Here is an 11622-nt window from a genome sequence, read left to right as displayed (position 1 = left end):
GTGCCCCGATTTCTGCTTGAGAATTGAACCTTTAGCTCGGACCGTTAAATGGGTCTTGTATATTGCGACAATGTAGAAGCTACACAAGCATGGTGTTGAAGGTATGCCTTCGCAACAGTAGTACGATATATGTACATGCCTCCAACTTGGAAACTGCAACCCCGGTTCACACCTGCGCTTCCGAGCATCAATCCAAGCCATCCAAATTATGGGGATCTGGAGAGATCCGGCAACCTACTTACCAATCAGGGACGATAGTCGCGAGATGCTTTATGCACCTTGTTCATCAGTCGGTACACGGCCGAAGTGCTGTTATACCTACGTGTGTCTGACCTGCGGTAGACATACCTACTATACTCTGGGGCGTACCTATGTAGTATTACACTTTGTGATGAAATGTAGCCTTGAATCTCGCCCTTTCTCTCTCTCTCTCTCTCTCCACATTGTTTCCCCAACCTCTACCCAACTCTTTGTCCTTTGCTGCGCAGCATAGGGAGGTAGCATCAAAGAAATAGAAGGCATATCAGTACCTAGGTAGGTGTCTCGCAGGTATAGGACCGATTGGCAACCCCGCAAAGTGTCTAACCTAAAGGCATCTCTAGCCCTCTAACTCTACCTACATAGTACAGATACATCATCATATCCATCCATACCTGAAAACGTATCTACATACCTACCGTATGTATATATGTGTAGGTAGGTACCCATGTACTCATCTGCGTTTTGGCAAGTACTTAAGTACTAAGTAGGTAGATCGTGACCCCGCTATCACCAAACCTAGATGTCTGTTGTGCCGTGTGTTGAGGTGCCCGTACTTAGTCTGCCCGTATGGGTAGCTATGATACCTCATCTGTCACAGGTCGTGGCACCTCCAATATATATCCCCTACCCGGTAGGCAATTAGATAGCAGAATCCCACCATATCCAGACTTCTCGACGATGAGCCCACCCGCCTAGACACCATCTGTCGACAGAAACATACGTGCACTAAGTAGACGAGACTGCCCAGACCCCCCATACTTACTTACAAACCGGTCGACTCCTCGACGGCACCTAAGCTTTTTAGCACCACCTAACCCAACCCGTTCTAGGTTCTCCTGTAAGTTCGCTGCTTAAGTCGTGGTCAAGTGCCCGGGTGGTGAGGTACTTGGACTTAGTCCCCATTCTGCCTGGCTCTCTGATCCCACATCCCTGACCCGAACTCTCTCCAAGGTCCAAGGTTCAAGGTCCAAGGTGCTGTTCTGTAGGCAGGTGGTCGAGATTGACTGAGCTGCTTAACTTCACTCATCCCGACCCCGACCCCGCTGGCCTCGCCACCACTTAAGCTTTCCCATCTTCTCTTCTCCATCCGAACCGCCATTGTGAACCCATCGAGTCCTCGCAATTCGGGATCTTGATGGCACCCCTCTTGTTAGCAGCCGACGCCATTGTATCGCGACCGCGCCGATGACTCTGGTCCTCGTCCCGAGGCCATTGTCTGAAGCTTCCCGCCCGCAATACACGCCCGGCTGAGCGAGAGAGCCATGCCCGCCGCTGAGTCCGGTCTACAAAATGTCACCACTGCCTCTCTTCGGACTCGCACCATGCCTCAACACCATAGTGTCGGCAAGGAAGAGCCACGTCGCTGGGTAAAGCGCTACCGCACCGAGGTTGCTGCCTCCTCCGCCAGCGTCTTGTCGACAGTCACCGCCTTCCCCCTCGACAGCGTCAAGACTCGCATGCAAACCTACCCCTATGATGGCGCACTGCACTGCGTGAGAACGACCTACAACGCCGAGGGCATGCGAGGCTTCTTCAGAGGTGTGTCCTGATCACATAGGCTCCCATTACCTTGTCATGGTCTCGTGTCAGCTAACCAGATCTTCCTCCACGGGATACAGGTGTTACCGCCCCCCTCGCCAGTGTCACTCTCGTCCGAACCGTCTCTTTCTCCATCTACCAACGCTCCAAATATATTTACTCCGAATGGATGGCGAAGAATCTTGGGTTTTGCCCACTTGACCATGTGAACAAGAACGGCGCCTACCCCAATTTAGGCACTATCGCTTGTTTTGGGGCTGCTGGAGCCACGGCTGGTTCCGGTATCACTCTGATAGCTTGTGAGCATTTTAGCAAGTTTAAATGTATTCTCTACAACACAGCGCTGACTGGTTTCCAAACACCCAGGTCCTTTTGAGTTGACGAAGCTGAGTGCACAAGTATCGGTATTGATGGCGAATCAGAAAAACATAGATCCGAAGAAACAGGCCATTGCACTCAGTTATCATAACAAAGGCACGATAAAAACACTCCAAAACATTGTAAAGCACCGAGGCTTCACGGGGATGTATACCGGACTAAATCTACATTTACGTAAGGCAACTACTGGCTAAGACATTCTTCAGCCCTTTCCCATTGACCTAACAGTCGTTAGTGAGAGATACCCTTGGAACAGGGATCTATTTCGCAACGTACGAGAGCAGCAAGCAGCTGTTAACTACATTTAGCGGGACGGACGCTCATAAGAACCCGGTTGCTGTCCTTGCAGCTGGCGCTCTGTGCGGCATTGTTTCTTGGGCATTGATCTGTAGGTTCACCCTTCGTGGCCCATCATAGGTAGCTAACTCCTCTAGATCCAATTGATTCAGTTAAGAGCATTTACCAGCGGAATGCTCTGATGTATTCTAAAGGCCAAACCGTCCCTATCCCTAAAATCCAGTTCTTCCGACGGGACATGTACCGCGGGCTTGGTGTGTCCATGGGACGATCCGCCGCAGTCAACGCAGTGTTCTTTTCCGCATTTGAGTTCTTCAAGAAGAGGATCAATGCTTTAAAGGACACGTGATGAAATGATTGAGTGTATCGAAGAATCGCAACTTAGTCAAGGAGCGACTGCACGAGTTCTGCGGTCTTAGCATGTGATCAGACGTTTTCAAGGATAGGGAATGAGTAATCATTATGCACCAGTTCCCCTGATGTTAGGCTGACTAAACACATGCTACGAGAAAAACGACCTTTCCACAATTGCTGTAGGAATTTTACGTGGCCAAGACGGGGAATGATACCGATGAAACAAGGTTCTGACGCTCTCTCATATCGATGTAAAAAAAAAATAAAAAAAATTCATACGTGCGTATTTACGCCCTGAAAATCTTCTATCAGACCATGCACGAGAGTGTTTCTACAAAGCACGCACTCTGCGTTTGTGTGCTAAACCACTATTTGCCATAAAACGCTCAATGTGACCTTTAAGCACGTCTTCGTGCCAACAAACCTCTATTACCCCGGTTCACTCCGAATCGTGCAACTAACGAGTCCCATCCAAACGCCTGACTTATCCCTATTGCTCAAACGTGCCATCATAACCGTGCATCACCGGTGCCCACACACGCTATTCCTGTCGTTCATTATCTTATAGTGCGCCTACATGCGTATTTGTGTGTCTCATGTTCGCTCATCCTTCATCTCAGGCTCGCAATGACCCGAGTCGCGGCCCAATGCGATCTATTACTAAAAAAATATTACATCCCCCCCACTTGCGAATGAATTGATCAATCGCTCCGCAGCATGCTCTCGACGAGATCACCGAGGGGACCCCAGAAGTCCTTGCCGCTGGCGAGACCGTGCTCGTCGATGAAGAGGACGTATTGCTTGAAGCTCGTGTTGAGGTGGGGCTCGAGGCCGAGCTCGCGGATGACGGGGTAGTGGTGGCAGTAGATGTGGGCGTAGACGCGGTACATGCGCTTGAAGATCTGGCGCACGGTCTGCGGGAAGGATTTCGGGAAGGGCACGCCGATGCGCGAGGGGAGCACGCTCTCGTTGTCGATGTGGCCCTGCACCCAGCTCATGAGTTGCTCGATGTAGGCTGGGGCGGCCATCTTGGTCGGCCGCTTGTAGTTCTCGTTGTCTTGCCATAGGTATTCGAATCTGGGGGCCGAGATTAGTTATGTCTCTTTCTTGCCTGGGAGCTCTTTTCGTGGTGCTCGTTTCGAATACTGTTGACTCACTCGTCCGTTGCCTTCATCTCGGGACAAGATTGTGGTGAGCAGAACTCGGTGATGGCGCCGTATAGTAGGTTGATTTGATTGTAGAAGTCGACCATGTTCACGGCGAGCCACTCGTTCTCGTCCTCGCCCTCGGGTAGCTTGACGACCTTGCGCAGACTGCCGCCGCCTAACGTCGCCTCGGCATATTGGCGTAACTGGTAGCTCGTGTTGCCTCCCTTGCCGGTCCGCGAGCGGAACTGGTTGCGCGCGCGCTGGTTTCTGTAGGCATCATGGGTTAGACACCTCGCTTCCTTTATAGATTTGATTATGAGATGGTAGATGGTACGCACACAGTCGTGACGAAAGAGGTCATCCTGCCAGCGAGACTTCGTAGAGTGCTGTTTTGGAGTCAGCGCTGGCTATATGTAGCGTGTGTATGTGGTTGGCATTATCAGTCCGTTGTAAGGATGGCGGATGAATATACTTACAAACAAGAAAAGGAAATCCCAATTCTCCTTGCGTAGTTTTCAATTGGTGGTTATTCTGTGCAGTGAGCTAGCTATTATTGGTTGTCAGGTTAGAAAGGCGTCACAGTAACCTAGAAGGAAGTATTGTATGGACTACCTACTGACCTGTCTCTATCTTACTGGCACTCAGCCCCCACCATCAACATGCTGGATGTTTTGAATCAGATGGTTGCTATGTCAGTATGCAGAAGTAACAGAGCACGGGCCAAAAGGGACCGACCAGTACATATGTAGTACGTGTACATCCCTGCGCTGTCTCACAGTAGCGGCGTTCCTCATTACTGTACTACCTGCAGAAGTATACCTACCGGTATGCTACAGTACGGTATGTACATAGGTGGGGTACCTACATGGGTAGCAGGTACATACCCCGCCATTCTTCGCGGGGAATAACCCCCCTTGCCGAGTTGAGACGAGACAGCTGGATTCAACCTTGTCTGGTTCTATCAGTTGATTTCCAATCGTTAGAACCATATGCCACGGAGCCCATAGAATGAACTACCGATGTGAATATTCAATCATGATAAATATATTAACTAACTATAGTAGGCTAATAAATACCACTTTCGGAACCTCATAGAGACGTCAACCAGCTTTCCTGCACAACACCCGCGCATATCCAACTAATTCACAACTAATACAATCGAACTATGCGGACCTTGCAATTCGCATTGGTCGAATTACCATCCATCGATTGTGGAGGCTCGGGTCTCCGAGGAACCAACGTGGGTCTCTTAGGGATGCTCATCTCTGCCTTTGGTGGCTGGAAAACACTTGGTTGAATCCGCACTTTTTCCCAAAGCAAACTCGGTGGCCAGGCATGGTTTCTGACCACATCAAAAATTATCGCCACAGGCTCTTCATAATCAACACCGTGACTATGAGAGTATTCACGAATCCCTAGAGCAAAGACAATCAACAGGGTATTGTTATCAACTCTCACGCCGTGTTGCTGCATGTCGTCTCGACCATGGAAAATTCCAAACCCAACATCTTCTAGACACCTCTTATGTACGTCATCATACGTACAATCAACGGCGAAAAGGTCAATTCCGTGCGGAGAATTCTTACTGAGATGATGAGCAACTATACAACTTCGAGTTAGTCAGAGCCAACGAACAGCTTTTTGAGGTAACGAATCGAGCCCCAAGGGATTGTCCTAGGACTCAAATAATCAAACAAGAAAATAATACTCACTCTCCAGCACAGTTAGATGTTGATCAAGACATTGCGGCGAGGCCATTATTCCATCTTCACCGAACCGGACTGCTATCTGTGATAATCCAACACAGACAACCTGCTTGATTTTGTTGTTCTCCGGAATGTTGTCAATAATTCTAGTAACATTGGAGCCTTTCTCGTTCAACATCCATTGCAGTTGCCCCTGACGTAGGAATTCACTCAACTCCAAATGTTTCAAACCCGAAGATATGATGGTCTGCGGGGGGTAGAGTGGGCTAAATTGAAGATTAGCTACGAACTAAAAAGCGAATAAAACTTCGGTACCCTTCTACCCAATCCTTCCCAATTTCTCGGAAAGGTCGTAACTCGGTCTTGCAGGTTGCCCCATAGTCACATGGAGTTGCGGATTGCTGCTGACGAAGGTCTCCGAAGAATTTCGCGCAGCTGTCGTTAGATCTATGTAGAGTGGGTTCACGTATAACCAATGGTGGATGGGAAATATAGCAATTATCGTTCAGGGGCGAACGCTCGATATGATAGAATGAAAGGCTGTCTTCCAACCAAGAATCCTGTTCCCCATCGGACGAGTTCGCGGGATCCCCAAATAGGCCAGACCCTAACGTGTTGGGCTCAACACGGGAGGGGGCGTTGAAAAGATCGACTTGGATGAAGCTTCCGATCTCGCTTCCGACCTCCTCAGTTTCACTCATAACTGGCTCTTCCATCCTTTCAGTTCGCCTCTGTGTCCTTTCACATCCCAATACCATCCACTTGTCAAGAGTAAGGGTCCCGGAGTGAATAAAAGGCTAGTCACAGCTAAGTAGGTAGGCAAAGGGACTGTAGAGCTCAATAGATTAGTCAATTAATCCCTAGCCTTGCAGAATATCTAGGAGGGCGACTCACTATCTAAACGATGTAGAATAGATTATACGAAGGCTGAAAGACAATTGTAGAGGAAGGAGGTAAACACGGCTTCCGGGGTTCCCAAGAAAAAAGGGTAGGTAAGTCCGTAGCCAACATTGAGTTTCGGGGCTATTTAACTGTGACCATAGGCATGTATCATTCTCAGCCTGTGGTCTCAAGGAAAAAAGGCCTTCACATAAGGTTTTAGGCATTGTCCCGGAATTTTCGATGCATTGAATGTTGGCTAGTTGAGCAGTACGCGTGTCTCTGTCCGATATCTGCCATATGGAAGGTATCCTATCCGCTCAAAACATGGCACAGCACACAAACTATCAAGATAGATCGTATTCGTAGTGTTAATCGGCCAAGTACTCCAGTTGTAGTGAAGTTGCTTGGCAAGATAGAATAGGGACTATTTGTACAGACGTATGATGATGTACAGCAGTTTATATAGGTTCCTATGTACATATATATACGGTAGATCAAAGGATCTTCTTGCGCATTCGCTGGGGCCGGTTGCTCTCGACTTGCGGGGGAGCTTTTACAATGGTAATGACGACGACTGTCCCCTCGACAGCCATTTCCGTTCCTAGATAGCAGTTGGTAATTGGGCAATGAATACGACCTTAAATTATGATCAAGGGATTCCACCTTTTGGCGAATATGCCACGAGATCGATGATGACTCACCCCGCAGGTTTTTTGGAGTTGACCATGCCACGCTGGGTCTCCAGCTAGGGAATTCATAATGAGCCTATTATCTAGATTGATGAACATCGCTGTTTAATCTTCAGTGAATGAGATTATTGTAAGTATTATATGTAATATATCAGAAGGCGCAGTTCAATTAGGTATGAAACAGAAATAGGCATCTGATAATGCATCTCTCTTTTCTCAGCACCAGTATTATCTGCCTCTGTACCCCTGTAGTCGTTGCCATCAATAATCAAATCGATAGGAGGGCGATAGTTAGAGCTTTCAACCCTCGTCGCAATGTCAGCTCAAAAATATCGCCAATGCAGGTCGGCAATGGCAACTTCGCTTTCGGAGTCGATGTGACGGGGTTGCAAACCTTTAGCCCCTTTGCGACTATGTCCACTTGGGGTTGGCATAATCACAGTTTGCCTACCACCCCCGGCCAAACATCAGTCGAAGGTAAGATTACCATGAACTCGTTTCTTGTTATTATTATCCCAAGGCTAACATTTCCACGCAGATTTCGTGGGCTTGGATTGGTGGACTCACGGGCGGTTGGTGAATTATAACCAGCCCAATCCTGCCCAGGATGATATTTCACAATGGTTAATACAAAATCCATCAAGGCTGAACTTGGCCCGCATCGGTCTTTCGTTCGACGGTGAAGACACAACGGAAGATGACTTGCAAGAGAAAACTCAGGAATTAGATTTGTGGACCGGCAAGATCTCATCTTCATTCAAGCATAAAGGGGCTATAGTCTCTGTGGAGACCTGGGCAGATGCGACGTCGGACTCGGTAGCCATCTTAGTTAAATCGGAACTCCTCGCCAACGGGTCTCTGGGGATCTTCTTCGACTTTCCTTTGCCGAGCGAAGCTACAAAATTCGAAGATCCCTTTGTAGGGCTCTTCAAGGCGAGCGGTCACAACACCTCCCTCCGTCAACAGAACCAGTCTGCGATCATCCGACACGATTTGAACGAGACGTCGTACGATGTTTCATTCAACTGGGATTCAAAAGCTGATGTTGATGGCCCCGCCGAGGGAACACACCGCTACGTACTACGACTATCAGGAAGGGAGAAACATATCGCATTAGCAGTGACGTTTTCACCGGCCGGGAAGAGACCTAAGTTACCAGTCGTGGAGCAGATAAAGGCGGCGTCTACCAGCTGGTGGACTTCTTTCTGGAATTCAGGGGCATTCGTGGATCTATCGGGGGCGACTTCAGCGGACGCTTCGGAGATGCAACGAAGAATTATCTTGTCTCAGTATCTCACAGTTGTAAACTCGGCGGGCACACTACCACCACAAGGTATCTCTACCATATTTCCAGGTTAATATCGAAGAGTTTGCTAACCGTAAACAGAGTCAGGTAAAATCACTCCATAAAACGCATCTCCGTTGAACCAACCCCCATAGTTGACATTATTCACAGGTTTGGTGAACAACGGTTGGTACGGTAAATTCCATGTAAGCACGGTATTCTAACCCCTACACTCACCCACTCTGATGATACTCGTAGTTGGAGATGGTGTTGTGGCACTTACTTCATTTCGCGCGTTGGAATAAATATTCTCTATTAGAGCGTAGCATGCCACATGTGTACAGCGACTTCCTCAGCTCATCCATAGAACGCGCGCGCCTCCAAGGCTACGAAGGCGCCCGATGGGGGAAAATGACAGATCCGACGGGCAGGTCGGCGCCTGGCGAGATCAACTCCCTACTTGTCTGGCAACAACCGCACCCGATGTATTTCGCAGAAGTAGAATACCGCTCGTTCCCAACTACCTCGACACTGAAGAAATGGGACGCCATCCTCACTCCGACGGCGGATTTTATGGCCTCGTATGCCTTCTACAACGCGTCGACAGGTGCCTACGACCTCGGCTCACCTATGTATCCCGTGTCGGAAAACACCAACCCGAATGCAACGATCAATCCGGCATTTGAGCTGGCATATTGGCGCTTTGGACTCGACGTGGCCATCACTTGGAAGGAGCGCCAGAGCCTCCCAGTCCCTTCGAAATGGATCGAGGTCCGCGACAACTTGGCCCCGTTACCCCTCGCAGGCGACACCTTCGCGCTGTACGAAGGGATACAGGATATGTGGGTGCCGAACTCAACGACTGTTACGGACCATCCGGCGCTCTCCGGGGTTTTCGGGCTCTTGCCGCCCCCGAAGAGCGGGCCGTTACTCAATATGACTGTCGTGCAGAACACGGCGGCTAGGATTCGTGAGACCTGGACATGGGACAGCGTGTGGGGTTGGGACTTCCCGATGTTGGCTAGTAAGTGAATGCATCGGTTTCTCCTTTCTCCTTCGTTTTTCATTCAAAAACTCGGTCATAGCTAATTCTGAATTATTGCAGTGAACGTCTTGCGTCTGGGTGATGTGGACCAGGCCGTTTCGTATCTCCTAGACCCTCGATTCACTTTCGACGAAGCTGGATATCCCGGCGGTGGATCACGCGTCCCGACGCCTTATTTCCCCGGCTCGAGCTCGTTCTTGCTCGCCGTCGCCATGATGGCTGGTGGGTGGGATGGTGAACCTGGACCTCATTTCCCGGAAGCTTGGGGGGCAAAGGTTGAAGGATTTGTTCCTGGATTGTGACAGTCTAAGTGCGGCTCGAGATCCGATAGGTTAGTCCTGTGTTGAGAGATTGGCTCAACAAAGAGTTGTAGCTATATGATGGCCCTTCCTTGATTGTATTGTTGTACTTGGTCAATTGGCTTTAACACAGCGCAATAAATTTAGAAGCGTACCTAGGATAGAGTATATCGTTGGAAACAAACCCGAATAAAGTGAAGCACATTTGAGAATGTGCTGCCATCTCGTAGATGATGTGTCCCGGTATCGATTGTGATATACTAGCCTCGTGCTGCATACTGATACAAGGATAGCCGGACCTAGGCAAAATGAAAAGATTCTATTGAGAACAGCTAGAACTTTCATCTAGTTTAGTTTTCTCGAGTAAATCAAACGCTATCAACTTGGGCTTCGCGGACTATTTTACGTTATATTTGCTATCAGGATGGGCGAGCCCGTTCCTGTTCTCTTGTGTGCCTTAATGCTATCAATACTAGATAGACATTGACTCTTTGTCGGTGGAAGGGCATTTCACAATATTCTGCCAATTCCACCCAAGCCAGTCTTTGCTTGCCTGTCGCTGTGACGCTGGTTCAATTATAATTCTTCGACTTGTCGAATCTCGGTTGTGTAGGTCCGCTTGAGCAAAAGATTTTTCATAGTAGAATCTCGCCCATGTTCTCCCCCTCAAATCCCAGTGTGGCCAACTTTTTGAGCTTCTTCGTCTCCTTCGCCTTCTCTACGGCTTTCTGTTCATTTGCAAGCTTTTCGACTAGGCCAAACTCGGCTTTCTCGTAGCCAAAAGGTGGATCATCATCCTTGTCAAGGTCGATTTCGCCGAGTAGCAACACATTCTCACCTCTGATGAGGAAAATACCATGCGATTTATCGGCATATACGCCCCTCGTTTGGGGATTTTGGGGATCTGTAACGGTTGCGAATACGCGTTCGATGGTAGATTGGAGGACTAAGTTTGCTGAATTTGGGGCATACTTGTGAGCTTCTAAGTCAATATAGAGAAGGCGGAGGATTACGACGCACCGAATTGGTCCCAGCTTCGGAGGATACCTATCAATTTCCTGCCGTCTCGGAGGACAAGTAGAAGCTTCTCTAGACGTCGCGGTCAACCACAGAAAAGAAGCGGCCTGTTGCTGGCAGTCTTACTATCAGTAAGGTCTAGCAACTGAGCAGCGGTGGTGAACATCTGGGGTGGCAGTTGCTGGGCTTGCGGCGGCAGCGGCGGCGGGCCGAGGGTGTTCATCATGGCTCCAGGATGAGGGCCGCCTGGCTGCGGTGGCGGATCGTGGGTGTTGAAGGGCTCCATAGTATCATCGGATCGGAGTCAAAGTGGTTCTCGGGGTTGGGGTGCACCGACTTTCCATGGAGCAAGCAGACAGTCGGGGAACGGAGGCGTGAGGCTCCAGTTGCTGCTTGCTGCGACGTGGGGGACGAAATAATTCAACGTCGGTGGCTGTTCCTTGTTGAGACCGATAAGTGCATGATATGATAACTGATGTCACCCAGGCCAGGCTTGAATGCCAGTGCGAATCTTCTGAAGGCGGGATGTGGCACGTGCACCGATGACGGCGCGCGCCTGGTGCTGCACGGTACCTTGGGCAAGTACCTTACTTACGAAGTAACACCTTTCACAAACGGCAAGGACATGAAACACCAGACATTGAAGACGTAGAATCAATACATTCCCGTTGGATGATGTGAAGCGTGCTCAGATATTCTCTTTAGCATCTACAGCAACTTAT

At 49.3% G+C, this 11622-nt stretch overlaps 5 protein-coding genes across 5 annotated transcripts; 2 read left to right on the top strand and 3 right to left on the bottom strand.

Moving 5' to 3' along the window:
- Positions 1 to 1583: 1583 nt before the first annotated feature.
- F5B22DRAFT_635334 (mitochondrial carrier protein) lies at positions 1584 to 2824 on the top strand (the record flags this gene model as incomplete). The annotated part of the gene is made up of 5 exons (XM_047977123.1): positions 1584 to 1800; positions 1881 to 2099; positions 2167 to 2352; positions 2414 to 2566; positions 2613 to 2824. 5 exons carry the CDS (start codon positions 1584 to 1586, stop codon positions 2822 to 2824), a joined length of 987 nt encoding a protein of 328 aa, XP_047832342.1.
- A 295-nt stretch (positions 2825 to 3119) lies between these two features.
- Positions 3120 to 4586, bottom strand: F5B22DRAFT_600418 (putative maintenance of ploidy protein mob1). The gene is made up of 4 exons (XM_047974522.1): positions 4454 to 4586; positions 4316 to 4363; positions 3987 to 4244; positions 3120 to 3906 (listed from the first exon to the last, which is right to left on the bottom strand). Exons 2-4 carry the CDS (start codon positions 4336 to 4338, stop codon positions 3531 to 3533), a joined length of 657 nt encoding a protein of 218 aa, XP_047832341.1. The 5' UTR covers positions 4339 to 4363; positions 4454 to 4586; the 3' UTR covers positions 3120 to 3530.
- Positions 4587 to 4940: 354 nt separating this feature from the next.
- F5B22DRAFT_600414 (uncharacterized protein) lies at positions 4941 to 6074 on the bottom strand. Its single transcript, XM_047974521.1, has 3 exons — positions 6058 to 6074; positions 5690 to 5999; positions 4941 to 5578 (listed from the first exon to the last, which is right to left on the bottom strand). Exons 2-3 carry the CDS (start codon positions 5859 to 5861, stop codon positions 5127 to 5129), a joined length of 624 nt encoding a protein of 207 aa, XP_047832340.1. The 5' UTR covers positions 5862 to 5999; positions 6058 to 6074; the 3' UTR covers positions 4941 to 5126.
- Positions 6075 to 7454: 1380 nt separating this feature from the next.
- F5B22DRAFT_635332 (Six-hairpin glycosidase-like protein) lies at positions 7455 to 9886 on the top strand (the record flags this gene model as incomplete). The annotated part of the gene is made up of 5 exons (XM_047977122.1): positions 7455 to 7731; positions 7793 to 8587; positions 8711 to 8745; positions 8798 to 9563; positions 9645 to 9886. 5 exons carry the CDS (start codon positions 7455 to 7457, stop codon positions 9884 to 9886), a joined length of 2115 nt encoding a protein of 704 aa, XP_047832339.1.
- Positions 9887 to 10373: 487 nt separating this feature from the next.
- Positions 10374 to 11280, bottom strand: F5B22DRAFT_77625 (uncharacterized protein). The gene is made up of 3 exons (XM_047980560.1): positions 11027 to 11280; positions 10904 to 10972; positions 10374 to 10838 (listed from the first exon to the last, which is right to left on the bottom strand). Exons 1-3 carry the CDS (start codon positions 11184 to 11186, stop codon positions 10519 to 10521), a joined length of 549 nt encoding a protein of 182 aa, XP_047832338.1. The 5' UTR covers positions 11187 to 11280; the 3' UTR covers positions 10374 to 10518.
- Between the last annotated feature and the right edge of the window lie 342 nt (positions 11281 to 11622).

Source organism: Xylaria bambusicola (assembly GCF_022495145.1).
Source record: "Xylaria bambusicola strain CBS 139988 unplaced genomic scaffold F5B22scaffold_13, whole genome shotgun sequence".
Classification (NCBI taxonomy): domain Eukaryota; kingdom Fungi; phylum Ascomycota; class Sordariomycetes; order Xylariales; family Xylariaceae; genus Xylaria; species Xylaria bambusicola.
The sequence above is the reverse complement of the archived record's forward strand: the minus strand, read 5'-3'. Positions and strand labels throughout refer to the sequence as shown.